General features: G+C 37.6%; 1 protein-coding gene across 4 annotated transcripts in view; it reads right to left on the reverse strand.

The window, feature by feature from the left end:
* Nucleotides 1-14,963, reverse strand: part of LRCH1 (leucine rich repeats and calponin homology domain containing 1) — a 217,736-nt gene extending 202,773 nt beyond the window's left edge. For all 4 annotated transcript variants that reach the window (XM_003341353.4, XM_007495432.3, XM_001378971.4 and 1 more), the window contains exon 1: nucleotides 14,609-14,963. In XM_003341353.4, coding sequence (XP_003341401.1) covers nucleotides 14,609-14,927 — 319 coding nt within the window. In that variant the 5' untranslated portion in view covers nucleotides 14,928-14,963. The remainder of the gene's footprint in view (nucleotides 1-14,608) is intronic.
* Nucleotides 14,964-17,685: the final 2,722 nt, after the last annotated feature.

The raw sequence follows: 17,685 nt of genomic DNA on the forward strand, positions 1-17,685 counted from the left end.
CTTGCACACACACACACTTATTCCAAACATCTATACTGGTAGATATTTCACCACTGGTCTTGAATTACTTGTGTGCACTCTTTAGAACGTTTTAAATCATTAACGTTTATTTACCTTCCTTTTTAAAACTCAAGAACATGCATAAAAGGGTTTATAAAGTCCAAAGAGAAGGGGAAAAGTTGAGATGGAAATGTTAGAAAAACAGGAAAAGGTAAAAGGAATCCAAGTTTCTGAATTGGAAGGGCTCGCAGAGGCAATCCAGTCTTGCCTGTTTCCTAAACAAGAATCCCCTCTATGATATCTCCAATAAAAGGTCATACATTCTACTTAAATATCTTCAGTAATAGAGAAACTCACTACAGTACCTTATAAATCAGCCCATCATAATTCTGGTCAGCTCTAATTGTTTGGAAGTTATTTCTTTAAGTCATCTAAATCTGGATCTTTACGTTTACCCACTACTCCCAGGTGTGTGCTTTGAGACTAAGCAGAACAAACCGTATCCCATTTCCACATGATAGTCCTTTCACATCCTTGACAAGAGCCAGCATGTCTCAGAGATAAGACTTGAACACAGGTCTTGCTATTGAGGGAGAATGCCTTCTATCCATTATACCAATGGTGTCAAATTTAAATAGAAATAGGAATCATTAAACTGTACACAAAGATCCCCAAGAGAAGGCTCTAGAATGCTTACTGACTTAGAGAATCATATATTTTTCCATGTTCAACTATATTTTTATTTATTTTGTTTAATGTTTTCCAATTCCAATTTAATTTGGTTTGGGTTAAACTCCAGCATTGCTGCCCACATGCAGTACTACATTACCAGAGTAGCACAGTTCTTGTGTACTATTCCCTGCCTATATATTTTCAGATTATCAACAGGAAAATTACTCATTCTGCTTATTTCAACCATAATAAACAGATAACCCAAACAAGTGCTGATTTTTCCCCTTCAGCAAAGAAAAGCTATATTCTGTATAGAATGGAAAGAGAGAATACAAAGAAAGACTCAAGTCCTAACCTACTATCTTTACTTTGTTCTGAACTGGTTTTTCAATCATCAAAATCAAGGATGTCCCTATGTTCATCACAATGTAAAGAAAAATAACATTACAATACTGTTTTAAACTGCTTTTAGAAGTTCAGTTCATTCTTATATTTTGATATGGATAAAATGTATCAAAAAATTTGTCTCCTGTGATCAGACTCTGCCAGCCGTGGCACTCATTTAAAGTAGTATATCTTATTTTGCCTGCTGAAATGATTACCAATATAGGCAAAGAATCTTATTAAGTGAGCATGCAAACAAAAGTCTGAAAAGATCCAACCCCAAAAACCAGGAGAACCACTAATCATGGGCCATAAAGTCCTTGGAAGCAGAAACCTGTTTTCTGCCAGGTAGCCCTTAAGGGATCTACACTTCTCTGCTTCCATGAGTAAAATACTTAATAACCATTCAAATGTTTTAATGGTCCATTAAAAAAAGAGAAATGACTATTCACACATTATGAAAAATGATCATTACTAAAAGCCAAAGACTTCTGTCTGGAACCCAACCTAATGTCTACCTAGAATCGGGTTCTAAGAAGGATTAAGACCCCCAAGAATAGACAGATAGTTGTTCAATGGAGAAATATGGAATCTAGATCAAAACTACCAAAATGTTTTCTACACATGGAGGAGTGATAACTACTTGAGTGTGAAGAAAGGTATCTCAATGGCAAAGCATTTAGTCAAGTTGTTTTCCTGAAAGATAGATCTTAAAGACTATTTGCATACACATTACTGTAGGAACATCCACTGTGTATATTTCATACTAAAATCCCAAGCTTAATTATCATCCTGATTCCAAGGACAGAGCTCTGGCATTCCATTCTCCTCCTCAAGGAGACAAAATGACAAATGGTTTAAAAAAAAAAGAGCAACTATTCACAGCTGTGAACTGAAAACTATGAAACAGATTTAGCATATGCACATGAGCTTCCATAAAGCTGTGTTATATGCTAACGTTGTTTTTTAAAAGCACTGGAAAGTCAAATGGAAATAAAAGAAACATTAATAGTAAGTGGCTAGATGAATCATACTTGTAAGTCTATTATAAAAGTATATATAACCATTGGGATGACTGATACACCTAAAACTTTCTAAATCCTGACTTTCCACAATGACCTGAAAAATCCTTGTCTTTTAGGAATGCAAGCAAAGATGATCAAACACCCCTCTTAAGAAGAAAGGTGAAAAAAGATAAATCTCAGTATTTTCACTTACTCTCCCCATGCCTGGAATTCTCTCCCTCCTCATCCTCATTTCCTGACTTTCTTGGTTTCCATTAAATCCCAATTAAAATTCCATCTTCTACAGGAAACCATTCCCAATCCCTTTTAATTTTAGTACCTTTTCTCTGTTAATTACTTTCTATTAATCCTTTCTGTAGCTTGTTTATATATTTATTTGTTTGCATGTTGTCTCTCCTTTCTTAACTGTGAGCTCCTCAGCAGGAATTGTCTGGTAATTTTCTTAAAATCTCTAGCAACTAGTCCAGTGCTTGGTACATAGTAGGCACTTAAATGTTTACTGACTGAATGACTATAAATTAGAACCAACTGCTCTAAATCATTCATTTACTAGCCATAAAAGTTGTCATATTCAAGTGTTCCTCTGCTTTGATCCTTTACAAATTTATAAATGTTCCTCTGCTTTGATCCTTTACAAATTTGCTAAAATTAATTTTTAATTTTTATTTTATAAAAATCTGTTTCAATATGTCAATGGATCTAGGATCTTACTTATGCTATTTAATTAGTATAGATCTCAATTCAACCATGCCTTCTCATTTCATTACAATTCTTGCTCACATCCTCCCAGAAATCTTCCACAGTTTATGTACTCAAAATGCTGGGGAGGGGGAATGGGGGGGGGTTCCTTCTCCTCTAGTTCTCTTGATATCCACAAAACACAAGGCTTTCTAGCTTTTATCCTTTACTCTCACTTAAGTACTCTTCCACCTCATTTTCCATTCATATACTTCTCTGAGAACATCCACTCTGTCCCTTCTTTCATGAGCTTCTTTCTTGGCAACATATTGCATCTTTCTCAAAGACACCAATGGCCTCTGCACTGTGATTTGTGTGATTCATAATTTTAACTCTTGAGAGACATCAGTTCCATGATTCACATAATTAATTTTGATACCCTCTGAAGTCCTAAGTTTAACCCTCTGATTTTATGTATAAAGGAAACTCAGACCAAGGCAATCAATCTAAGGAGTATGCTATCACATAGTTCATTAATGGTAAAAACAGGTCTAGTAACTAGGTATCTTTTCAATTACACTTAATTAAAGACATAGTTTTTTATAAATATAACCAAAATGTTATTTTGATATGTGAAAAAGAGATATAACTATTTAAAGATGATATTTACACTTAAAAGTAAAGTATTTGTAAACTACAAATGGCTCTATTAATAAAAGCTTTTATTATTATTATTATTATTATTGGAGTTCAGATGTAGGGTTTAAGAACCAATCACAACAGCCTGAAAAGGCATCTTGAAGGAGGGGGATGTTGTGAGCTGCAGAAGGCTTCAAGGATAAGTCCAATTTGGATAGGTCTTTCCTGATCACAGCAACTACTAGTAATTCTTTCCCACCCACCAAATTACTCTGCATTTATTTTGCATTTAGTCTATATTCTCTGATATGTATACAAACTGTTCCCACCTAAAGAATATTAGATTCTTGAGAGCAGGTTCCATTTCCTGTTTATCTTTATATACCTAATGGCTAGCAAAATGCCTGAGACAACACAGGTGCTTAATAAAAGCATGTTTGTTAATTGATTGGTTCCAAGCAGGAGTAATGTGCTATGAGCCAGAAAAAGGAAAGGTGGGGAAAAGGAGAGGCTAAAAAGACACAGATGGGTCTACAAACCTTAGTTCTTCTTACTGAAAGCAATAGTAGCAGGACACCACTAATGGGCTGGAAGAAAGACAAACTTTAGAAATGATACTGTTCAAGCAGAGATCATTTGTATCTAACAATTCATCCCACCCTAGTTAAGTTTAGGTGTGAATCCAAAATGTTGGCTTTTTAATTTAAAAAATCTTCCCCTTCTCCCTTTTTAGGTTTGGGTGTGACAGTAAGGCAAGAACTCAAGATCACCAAGTGACTAATAAGACGGGGAAACCCTCACCTGTGTTCTGGATCTTTGTAAACCTGGCCAAGGGTGAACAGCAGAAAGAAAGTTAAAAAGGATCTGAAAGCTGAATTATCTGTCCCTGAACAGGTAAGAATAAAACATAATGGGTTCATCTTTTAAATTTTAAATAAATTGGTTTTTTCATCCACCCAAAAAAACATTTATTATGTATATAATGTCTAGTACTATACTTAAACACATTCTAAAGAAGTGGTAATCTACCATCAAGAAATAGAAATAAAAAATAAAATTGTCCTCTACTGTGATCCATAAATATTTTATCCTTTAAGTTACTTTAAACTTACTTCTATTTTATTAGAAAAAATGTTTAAATAAAAAACCTAAATCTACGAACAACTTATTCTAATTATAAAAGTATTTTTGGTCCAAAGATTGATATGTAAGAGAAGCCAAACTCTCACAATTTATCAACCCTAAACATTTGTCATGTAAACAACTTTATTTTGTTTCTGAATTATTTTGTGGGAACAGATGTTTTCCAAATGTACTACTACTTACTACAGCATATTCAAGCAAACTCAATCAAATTTAGGGGAATATGTAGCTCTGCTATAAGCATGAATCAATTGATGGAATGATTTCTGTCAAGTATATGCTTTCCTCCAACCAAGAGGCTCAGAAGATCTATGGATGTAGGTGTCAAGAGGAACCCTTATCTTCACCCTTTCTTCTTATGCTCTTAGCACTCCTCCCTGCCCATTTCTCTTGCATGCTAAATACCCCAGCATTGCTCTTCACCTCAAGAAGGAACCCACAGCCCAAGTTCCACTTCATCAAGTCCAATCAACCATTTCTAATGAGTTTATTCTATCAATACCTCTTCCCCAACCATGGCCACACACACTGGTTGGATGAAGAGAAGTTAGGGCTTATAACCTTCCTGGTAAAATTGAGAACCAGCTGGTGATACCATCTTCCTTTCCACTGAGTCCTAGATACCTCTCTAGGCCATACCATCTTACTATACCCTTCAGATTCCCAAAAATGCCATCTTACTTGCCAGTACACTGTAAAAGCCAATAGGCATTTCCATCCACAATTGAACTGCCACAGTATGCTTGTCGATTCCAATTACAATGTGAGCTCCTCTAAAACATTGATTGTCTCAATTTTCTATTTGTAACCCCTAATGTAAAGTAAGAGTTTAATAAATGTCTGTTCAGTTGTTCATTTGGGTTTCTTCCTTTTTTTTTAAACAGTATCACACGAAATTATTTAAAACCATATGTTATTTGAAAAGAGAGATGCAAAACCCCAACCAGAAGAATATAACTAAAGATATATATGTGTATGAGAATTCTTGGATACATGAGTTTAAAACCACATACAAGAACACATTAGCTGTGTTCATCTACTTGGAGTTTGGAGAGGCTTTTTTTTAAAACTCAAAGCCTTTAAATATTAATTTGTGAAGGATTGTAATTTAGTCATTGATATAATTGTTTCGGTTGCTATTGAATTATCTTAATTATATCAACTGATACAACCCCTAAAAAAGTTACAAGTTAGAAAAGTTAAATAAAATTAAAAGCTGACTTGAAAAAAATTAATAAAATTGGTAAATTTGTAGCAACTTTATTTTAAAAGCAGAAAACCAAATTAAGACAATAGCAAATAGAAATGGTGAAATCTCAACAAAAACAGAAGAAATAAATAAAAAACATTAAAACTATTACATAGGCATTTGCTAACAAAACTGAGAACACAAGAGTGATATTATCCAAACTGACAGAAAATCAAATGAAGTTCCTAAATAACCTAATATAAGAAGAGAAAAGAGAACTAATTATAAAAGAAATACTATTTTAAAAACCTCATGATATTGATGAATTCATAAAAGTCTATCACTTTTTTTAAAAAGTCAGTACCCATACTACACAAAGAATTCTCAAAAACTAAGGAAAATACCCTACCAGAAGTCCTAATACCTAAATCAGGAAGGATATGAGAACTATAGACCAGCATCATTAAAGAATAACAATTCAAAATTTTAAAACAAAATCTTGTCAGACTACAGTGACTCATCAAGGAATTTATCCAAGAAATCATTCATTCAAATTGAATTTATACCAGGGATTCTAGGACTGTTCAATATTAGGAAGACAATCAACATAATCATATTAAAAACAAAAACATACAAAAGCACAGGATTATTTCAAAAGATGCAGAAAAAAAAGCCTTGGACAAAATACTTCATCAGGTACGCTAAAAATTCTAGAAGATACAAAGGGAGACCCTTTTTTCTAAGATTATATAAGGTGTCTATCTAAAACCAAAAGCAAACATCATATGCAATGGAAATACTCTAGCATCTTTCCAACAAATAAGAGAGTAAAAGTGCTCACGCTCTTCCTTTGGCTAAAGAAACTGTGGTACAGGAATGTAATACTTTCAGAAACAATGAATGTGATAAACACAGAAAGGTATTTTAAGATGTGTATGAACCAAAGCATCGTGAAGCAAGCAGAGCTAAGAAAACAATATATGTGATAACTACAACATAAATGGATAGAATGACCACACCAAAAAACAACCTAAAGTGAATGTCTCACAAGATACAGTCAAACCACCCTTTTGCAGAGATAGGAGGTCCACAAGTGTTACACATAGCACATGTTTTTGGATTTTTTCAATGTATTGATCAGGTGGGCTAATTTTTTCTTTTTCTTTTTCTCTTTTCATCTTAAAGAAAACTATTTTATGAGATGTCTCCCTAGGAAAGGTAGTAGGGTGAGGAATATGAGAGAAACTATGATGGGAAAAAAAACAGAAGACAATAATAAAATTTTATTAAAAAAAAAGGAGAGTATAAAAATGAGTTCAAATTGATTCCCACAGAATTACTACATTGGTTCTAGAAAGTTCACCTAATTTCCCTCTAAGGCAAATGTCCACAGGGTTCAATGGATTTTGGAATGCATCCACACAAACAAGTTTTTGTAGGGTTTTGACAAAAGGTTAAGATAGTTTTTTTTGTTGTTATTGCTTATTTTGGGATAATAAACCCATAACCACCATAAGCAGAGTTCATAGCATATCTGCTACTCTAATTACTAAAACTCTTGAAAAGCACGCCCTATAAAGACTCTAGAAAAAGATGGTTTCAGGGGCAGATTAAGAGATTATATAGGCCTATTTGAAAGTATGTGTAAGAAAAGAAGAATGAATGTTATATTAAAATCAGTTATGGTTTTAGAGCCATACCTAATAGACCTTTGGGAAAATTCAGTAACAATAAAAAAATTTAGGCAGTTAAATATTACAGAATAACTATTCAAAAAACAGGCCTATCATAGGCCAAAGAAATGTCAAAATATAGCTTTAAAAAGAATAAGCAGTTTCTTTCATTTCAAAACATTTCCTATTTAATGTTGCATACATTTAAAAATTTTAAACAGCTAAAAAACTCTGTGAAAAACCTTATTTCAGTCAAATGTAATCTTTTTTACCAATAAAAGTTAAGATGTTACAGGGACTGACAAACCATTAAGTCGGATCTTTGGAATGATGAAATTACAGTCCTGGTTTGCCCTTTGGCAAACTAATCAGCTCTCTGAATTTCCTGAAGGTTGTGCGGCATATAATTGTATGCTCTTTTTCTAGATGCATGATTAGTATGCTGCTGCCTTGTCAATAAAGCAGCCTGTAATACAAGTGATAAGAATAGCATTTATGATTTTGGAAATTGCCTTTGCCATACCACAATGAAGCAGTACTGAACATCTGACCAAGATTTAGAACTACTACACAAACCAGTTGTCTGCTTCCTCAAAACTCAAAAGGCTTTGGTGAAGGAAATCCCTTTTACCTTAACCAAGGGGGGAAAAATAAGAAAACCACAAAAAAGAAGAGTATTATCAATATGGAGGCAGAGTTCGCTTATCATATTATAATGTAATAATTATTCTACTTGAAATCACGATATCGTATTCAGAGCAGTTTCCCCCTGAATTGACAGATTTTAAAGTCTACCCAATTTCAAACGACAAAAACCATTTGTTTCTAGACAAGTCAATTTCTAGAATGCTTGAATAAATGCTGGTCCACCAGTATATTCAACTTCCCTGACTTCAGACCTCTAAATGTTGAGAATTTGTGGAGTCACAGATCAAACAGACCAAGGGCACCTAAAGTCCTTCACATCTCCTTCTTCAGCCCATCAGAGGCATTTAGATTACTGTATTCCCATTAACCCCATTTCAGAAATGTAGCTACACTGGGGAGTCCTGGATGCTCCACCCCTCCTCTTCTTATTTGTTTCTCAAAGTCCCATATTTACATAGAGAGGATAGAGAATGAAAGTCCCTATAAAGGAATAGTTAAGTACTAATTATTACATTAGTAACTACAGCTCTCACTCAGATAATGAAGTTGTAGCAGGATCCCCAAAAATTCTCTTTCCAATTAATCTCATGAAATCATTGCCAAAGACTTCTAACAAATAAGGCAGATTTATTATTTCCTAAAGCTTACTCTAAATTAACCATTGAACTTTTTAACTAAAAAAAAAACACTGAGTATTATGAAAAACTTCTAAAGTTCTTTAATAATAATTTGAATTATGAAATTATTTAAGATAATCAGTTTCAGATATTTTAAAAACCACTAAAAGTGGTATTCAATTCTTCTCATATTCAGGTTTCATGGTCCAACATTATTTTAAAAATTGCTAAATGAGAATATTTGGTAGAACTTTGGGAAGCACTCAAAAGACAAATGGCAAGAAAACTCTCTCTGAGCTCTCTCCATACAGTCTTAACATCTTAATCATTACCAAGAGTCATCTACTTTATATTGGTGCCTCAGACACTAAACCTCCAAATCATTTTAGACTCTATAAGTTTTTTTTTATCCCATGCAGTCCCCTATATTCCATTTCTATTTTATAATTGAAGTCCTTCCCCATCAATTCATTGATTTGATCACATACTCCCACACATTCAATGGTTCCCTGATGAGTAGACTAAACTCTTTAACCTAGACTTTGAAGCTTTCTAATGCACTTTTCCAGCTGTAGTGGATAATACTACTTCTCTCCATATAAATTGCTTTGTACACTATTCCCCAGACAAACACACATCTATCTTTGAGTTCTCTCTCCCCATCTTCAGTTTATCCAAATCCAATTCACCCTTCATGATCTAACTAAAATCCTTCTATCCAGAAAATCTCCATCATTGATCATGAAAGCTAGTAGTTAATTTTTTAAGCATTTTTATATTAGCTCCTCAACTATACATGCAGCTTCTCAAGAGATGATGACTGATGCTTATTTGTATCTCCCCCAAAGACCTAGACTTCATAATATCAAATTTGATTTAAGACTCTATATGCCAACTCCAGTTCAGTTCAAACTATTAACAATGGATTCCCTTTTTTATCTACCCACTCTGACCACTTACTTCACTCTTCTCCTTTAAATCTTCAAGCATTTCCAGAATACCAGGTCCAAGATTTTCACATTCTTTTTCAAGATCCTATTCCCATTTACACTGGAAATCTATTTCTTCTCTCCTACATCATTCCTCTTCATTCTTCTAGGTTCTAATCATATTAATCTACTTATGAAATGTTTTGTCTACAGCAACTATATTTGATAATGTTATCCATTAAATAAGAGAGTGGGCTTAATTTAATGTTTCATCCTGAATGATAGTCCTCAGTAACTAAGATGAATTGACAAATTTAGTGATAAAATAAAGTAGGGCCCTCAATCTTAAGCATAAAAATCGATGAGGAGTCAGCTGGATAGCTCAGTGGATTGAGAGCCAGGCCCAGAGACAGGAGGTCCTGGGTTCAAATATGGCTTCAGACACTTCCTAGCTGTGTGGCTCTGGGCAAGTCACTTAATCCCCATTGCCCAGCTGTCCTTACCCCATTTCTACCTTGGATAGATTCTAAGACAAAAGGTAAGGATTTTTCTTAAAAAGTCAATGAGCAAGAATCTTTTTAGTTCATAAAAGCATGGGGAAAGTATTTTGGACTAGATGATCTAAAAGCAATTACCCAATTTAAGTATCTTACCATATTTATTATATAATGCCGCTTCACAAGCATCTTGAACTAATTTCTAAAGTTGCTAATAGTTTGAAAGGTTGCTAAGGTTACTTAATACTTTCATTAAACAAGTAGAAAAGCTAAAACAAAAAAAAGACCTCTTCAATATTAAATTAGAGTCTGAATACAAATTACTGAATAGGAATACAAAGACCTAAGAACAAAACCCAGTCCAATATTTAACATGCAGGCTTGTCAATTGCTTCCCTGAATAATATAATAACATTCATATGGGATTTAAGATTTACAAAGCACTTTACATACATTATCTCACTTAAGTTTCACAACTCTCTAAGGTTGATACTATTACTAATCCTATTTTACAAATTAAGAAACTGAGGCCCAAAGAAATTAAATGGCTTGCCCCGGGTCACACTGCCAGTATCTGGGGCAGAATGTGAACCCTGGTCTTCCGAAGTCTAAATTCAATGTTTTATTCACTTCTCTCCCATGTCCATCAACAAGCACAACTGACACATCTTTGAATGAAGCTATTATTAAAAAGCACTCTGCTAAGAGCTGAGAACTGTGATCATAGAAACCACTCCCTAAGTTTGTCCTACCCCACACCCCATTTTTGCTTCTGATTTCAACTTAGGGTATTTTTTTAGATAGGAGATTTTCTGTCTCTTTCATACGTTTCCTTTTTTTCTTATATCTACATTTTTAAAATTAAAATTACATTGTTAAGAGCTAATAATAGACTCCTGACTTAAGAGTTGATTTTATAATGGTGACCACAATATTATATTAATATTACATTTAATAATTTTACTTTCATTTATTACAGGATACAAGTAGAAAAATTTCTACTTCAAGGAGCTCAAATTCTAATAGGAGAGATAATATCCACAAAAGACATCTGCTATAAATCAGATGGAAAGGTCCCATGGTCCTTAGAATGTAGTGGCAAAATAGATGGCAATGCCTCTTCTTGAATATTATTTCCCTTACTAAAATCATATAAGTTTCTATTGTTGAACCATTTGACTATGCCAAGAACTTTGGTGACAAGAATTTTCTATTTGGGGTCTTCAAAAGATGCAGAAGCAGTTGCCAGGCAATATCTCCAGGAGCTGCTTTCTAGGGTGGCTGCTAATGAACACAGTGATAGATTGTTGCAATTCCCCTGATGCTTGGGTTCAAGGGGTCCTGAGCTATCAGAGTCTGCTGGGGCAGATGATGGCCAAGAGAAAGAGGTGGTGACTTGACTTGACTAGCACATACAGCTTCCTATTTCTCCTTCCCAAAGAGACTTTTTAAGCTGACTTGCCTGCCTTATGTGTGGCAGCTGGTAGGGATGGCTGGTCCCTTCTTTACAAAACTTAGCAAAACTTTAACAACTTAGCAAATGACAGTTGAGAAGGATGAGCTAGAAGAAGGATAGCCATTCCCAAGGCACCTGTGCCTATCTCCCTGTTGCTGCTGCATTTTAAAACTCTGGTGTCCCAAATCCCAGGGTCCAGTACCCTTTCCATTTCACTTTGCCATACTTCCTTTCTGAAAACCTTGGGCAGCTGAGTTCTAAACAGGTTAGGTATTACAGCAGTTACTTTTGCAAAGATTACCTAACTCATTATTCCACTTAACTCCAAGGCATTTTCTGGGTCCAAGCAAATGGCAACATGGAACAGTCTGGAGGCGATTTAAATTCCTGTTTTATTTATTGTTTTTCTAAATGTCAAAAAGTACTCAAAGTAAACCTTTGGTACAGGATGCATATATTTAAAATCAGCTTTTTACTTGAAGCAAGGATGCTCTGAAGATTAGTTTCTCTTCAATATCTGAAAATCTTTTAGCAGATTTGTGTATTCAGATCCCAAATCAGAGCAATGGCAGCACAGTACTCCATTTTTATTTAGTTGCCCTCTAACAATTCCTTATTAAGATTCCATTTTTAGCCTAAGGAATAAAGCCTCGTGATGAATGCCATTACCTACAATTTATGTGGTATCAAATGAGTTAACTGCAAGTGGCCAAATATAATAAAAACTCTGGAATTTAGTCAAAAGATCTGGTTTTCAATTCCAATGGGGCTACCAATGGGACTTGGGCAAGTCACTTTACACTTTTGTGAATTTCCTTATTGGTAAAATGAGTGAGTTTGATTAGGTAATCTCTATTATACTATTTCCAGTTCTATGTTCTATGTTTAAACCAGGGAACCTACAACTAAAATTACATAAAATAAAGGAAGGGAAGGATAGAAATATTGAACCCCAACAACCACGAGGTCTCCAACTTTTTATTGCAACAACATAGAGACAACTAGATCATGATTACACATATTGAAACCAAAAGATGTGACCTCTGATCTTTAAAAACATTATTACTCATTAAGAAATAAAGTGAAAGCAAATATGTAAAATAAGCATAATGCCTTCCCATTTTAAGGAAGAAAGAGGAGACAATATAACCAAATAAATTTCAAAGGGTACACAGAAAATTCAAATCTCAATATTGTAATTTTCTTATAGTTTTTCCTGCCTCATACTCAATTCTGTTTCACAGTATCTTGATGCAGAACTTTCCAGTTTACCTTAAGACACATAACATACTCTAGGGGATAAAATTACTTAAAACCATGCCCAAAAAAATTGATTTTGCATGATACAATGAATTTGGAGAATTACTTTGACTTAAAAAGTGAAAATATAGAAAAGAGGCTGCTACCCAGCTGTGGCCAGCACATAGCTGGAAATCACCAAATTGTTGTCCCTAACTATTTCTTGAATCTAAGTTAACAGAACTTCCTGGACCTCTTAAGGTCTGTTTGCTTCTAATATAATGGCCTTGGCTGTCCCTGTCCTCCAAAAGCTGAAGTTGCTTTCTCTACTATGAAACCCCAAGAAGAATTTGTATTTTCTTTTTAGAGTGAAAAAGAAATCAAGATCAGACCTGTAATCAGACAGGGAACTTTCAACATATGAGAGAAAAAAAAAAAGGATCAACTAAGAAGCACTAGAAGAGGAAAAAGTCAAGAACTTAAAAAAAAAACAAAAACTTTGTCCTGGAGAAAGAGCAAGTGAAATAAACCCCAGAAGAGGGAACTAAAATTTTGCTGTTCAAAATAAAGTTCTCTACGGATCTCAGTCCTGGATCCTACCTTACCATACAGTGTATATTAGTAAGGCTGTGTATATGTAGTATAAGTTAGCAAAGAGAAAACAGATTTTGTAGAAATATGTCAACACATGACATAACTTGAAAAAGCTGGCTGCTCACTGGCACGGGTTGCAACTTGCAGGGCTCACATAAGAAGTGGCTACTTACTTTCCTTTTAATATACTGTGAGGTTACTTCCAGAGCCCCTGAAAACATCAGGATAAGGAGAACTAAATAGTGTACAAAACCATATGGCCTGTGGACGATTGTAAATTCAGAAAGAACTAGTCACTGCAGAAGAGACTGTTTATTGCAATTCTAAACAGCCCTGGCAGCTTCTTCCACAGGGAAACAAAAACAGGAAGAATCCTCAATCAACCCCTACACCTCGTGTTACTAAATTGTATCTAAATATAAATTGTCTAGTGGAAGCGATAGTAATATCAAGACGGGTGCAAGGAACCACTCAAAATACCTAAATGGCTACAGGGGAGGGGGGCAGATACTTTCCCCTCACTCACTCACTCACTCACACACTCACACACACACTCACACACACACAGAGCATTTCACTGTGTGCCTAGAACCTACGCTAATTAGGTCCCGTGGGTAAAACTCAGGCGCCTGTTCATTCACAAACACACAAGCCAATAAGTGTGCACCAACACCCTAATCCAGAAGGGCGGGTGTCGGCACAGTGACGGAGAGCAGGGCGCGAGGAAGCGAAGGCATGTGTCAGATTCACGCCCACAGGGCAAACTTGCACGCCTAATCCTGACACTTCCACCTAGGGCACACAACTGTGCCAGCAAGTCACTCCCGCAGCCACCAGCTACGCCGCGGTTTACGGAGAGCTGCGGCAGGATGTGGAAGTGGGAGAGCACTCCCGCCCACGAGCACGCAGGCATGAACACACACACACACACACGCACGCAAGCTCAGACAGAGGCGCGCCTCGGCTTTCCCCAGCGCACATTAGACAGGCCCATCCGGAAGGTGTGGAGCAAACTTGAGATCCGTGAACCGCACAACCTCAAGCCCCCAGCCCTTCTCCCTTCCCAGTGCACGCACGTCCACGCGCGCGCGCGTGCACATACACACATACATATACACCGAGCAACTGGAAGGTGTACAGGTTAGTCTTCCCCAACACCGCTCCAGCCTTCAGCCTGGCTGCAAGAGGGAGCGATTTCACACGCGCGTAGCAGCCGCGTCCTCACCTGCCTGCACCGTGTCCGAGAGGTCGTGTCCGAGGGCTACGGTCCTAGGAAACTCCTTCAATTTGCGGGCACTGAGGTTGAGCACCCCGGAATTGGCCGCCTCCTCGAGCGCCCGCTCCAGACCTCGGTTCAGAGGCAGGTTGTAGCCTCCTCCGGTGCTCCCCGCCCCAGCTCCGGCCCCGCCGCCAGCTCCAGCCCCGACTCCTCCGTGATGCTGAAGATGGTGGTGATGGTGATGATGATGGTGATGATGCTGGTGCAAAGCTGCAGCTGGGAGCGCAGGGGCGAAAGGTTGGGGCTCGCTGCCCAGCGTCGCCATCTTCTTCCCCTGGCCCCCCCACCCCGCCCCTCCGCGTTAGCGGGGGGGTCTCTACGCCCCCGGGGGAGGGGTAGACGGTGCCTCGGGCTGAGCCGCTCTAAACAGGGCCAGACGGGCAGGCAGCGCCTCGGGGATGGGGCACCAGCGCGGAGGTGGCTGCCCGCGGTTGCCCGAGTCTTACGGGTTTCCTGTCCCTGTGAAGCGAAGGACGGCGGCGGCGGCAGTAGCGCGCATGTGTCTCCGGCTGGGGCTCCCTCCTCTCCGGCCTCTCTCCTCCTCCTCCTCCTTCTCCTCCTTCCCCAAGCTGTCAATCCAGCCCCGATTCCCGAGTACAGCAGAGGCGTCCTCTCCGTGCGAGTCTAACTTGCCCCAGCCAGTTCACTGAGCATGCCCACAGCCCCCGCAGGCGAGAGGCGCGACTTTAGACAAGTGGGGGTGGTGGGGGGGGGGAGACGTTGGGCTGGTTGTCCCCGCCTCCGCCTCCGCAAGAGGGTGGAGAGCAAAGAGGGACTGACTGCGCCCAGCGAACGAGGTGCCAGCCCCGAAAAAGGAGGGAGGGAGGGAGGGAGAGAGGCACCCTCAACAAAGAGAAGTCAGCGCCCGGCAACAGCCCCTGTAGATGGGGAAGGAGTCACCACCACCCCTGGGGTGACAGGCTGACTCCGCCTGCCTGGAGCATCCTTTTCTTCTGTAATCTGGGATCCCCAAGGTCAGGGTCATTGCTGAATGATAGACAGGATGTAAATACAGCGAAGGAAGGGGTTACCCACAGCAAGTTTGGGAGAAGCTTTTGTATCCAAGGGGTTGTCTCCCCCACTTCGGTTTCCACTGTCTCATCAACCCACTCTCAGTCTCATTTTGGAAGAGTAAGAAAGCTGAGGAAAACTAAGGACTTAGTGGGGGGCGATTTATGATTTTTGTAGCATAATTGTTGGAAGTCACCAAGACGTGGGAAGGAAGGGTTTTGTTTTGTTTTTTGCAAAATGTCCGTTTGCTTGGCGTGTAAGAAAAGATACTATGGAGAGTGAGGTAGAAATTAAGTGGAGAAGGGTATTAACATGAGAGCCAGGACTCTCACATGGTTTGGGTTTCAGTAGACACTAGCTACAGTTGCCCTTGTTGGGTAGTATAACACTGGGTCAATCCAAACCCTTTAGAGCAGATTATATTCTGAACCCATGGAATCTAGGGTCTGTTGCTATGTCTTCAAAGTGAATTATCTCTGCCCCTCCTCTCTCACCTTGGATTAAGCTGGGAGGGTAACATAGGCAAGTAAGATCTCCTGTTCCCTCAGTATCATGATGTCCTGGCTATCTTCCCCAACCTCCATTTGGTTAAAAAGTCATCAACTCCTCAACAGGGAATATGAGCAAAGAAGTGTAGTCTAATGGAAAAAGCACTGAATTTGGAGTCAGGACCCCAGAATTTAAATACCAGATCTGCTACCTAATACACTTAGAAATTTGGACAAGTAATATCACCTTTTTAGCCTCAATTTCTTACTCTGTCAAATGAGGGTATTAGATTAAAATTTGGCTACTATATTTATTCGATCACTAAATAATCTATAATATCTCTTTCAGCCCTACAGCCTCGAATCCAGTGGCCAGGGCTTTGTATACATTTGTACTCTGTAAATATCTACCCCATTTCCCCCAGAATTTAAACTCCATGAAGTCAGGAATATAAGCCCTTTATGTGCTGAACCTGTTTCATTTTTGTCTTCATGTCCTCAAGACCAGCACAGTATCTTCATAAATGGTATGAATTTTGACTCAAGCGCTTACTAGGAGTGAGTCCTTAAGGCATGTCCCTTACCTGCTGTCATCTGTCCTATTTCCACATCTGTTAAATAGATATAATAATAGTACTCAGTAACTCATGGGGTTACTATGAGGATTAAATGATATGTAAAGAGCTTCACAAATCTTAAAATGACATATAAATGAATGAGATCGATTACTATTATTGTAGCTAAGTGATAAAAAAAATAAAATCCAACCACCTAGTATAATACATTCCATCTCTCCATCTAGCATTCTCTCTGGCTGTCTCCTTTACATATATTAGACCACTAGCTTCTCTGGCTTTCTTCAGGTTCCAACAAAAATAATATCTAGGGAGAGTGAAGTGGCACAAGCCTGAAACTGAGAGAATCTAGGTTCAAATGTAGCTTGGGGTCAAATGTGACACCTGCCCTTCTGTCTTAGAGTTGTCACTAAGAAGGGAAGTAAGGGTTAAAAAAAAAATCTACAGGAAGCATTTCTCTTTCCTTCTCGATTTTAGTCCCTTCCCTCTTTTAATCATTTCCTAACTATCCTGAATGTAGTTTGTATATATTGTTTATATATTGTCTCTCCTTAGATTCTAATCTCCTTGATGGCAGACTTTTCTTTTGCCTTTTTTTTTTGTATCTCCAGGGTTTAGCATAGTGCCTGGCATATAATAGGTGCTTAATAAATATTTATTGACTATCTAGTTTTTGAAGGAATATATATACATAGTGCTTCATATATATATATATATATATACACACACACACACATATATATATACATATATATATTCTCTGCAATCCTAAAGCAGATGTCATAATTTTTAATGGGATGGGGAGTACTATAGAGTATATAGGAAAATAATAGATAGGAGAGATGAGCTCTAAAGATGATGGGGACTCAGTTCCTTTCTGTGTCAAGGATCATAAAATCAAAGATATAAAAACGTTAGGGACCTTAGAGATTACTCAGTCTAACTCTTC

This window comes from Monodelphis domestica, chromosome 4 (genome assembly GCF_027887165.1).
Source record: "Monodelphis domestica isolate mMonDom1 chromosome 4, mMonDom1.pri, whole genome shotgun sequence".
Taxonomy (NCBI): Eukaryota; Metazoa; Chordata; class Mammalia; order Didelphimorphia; family Didelphidae; genus Monodelphis; species Monodelphis domestica.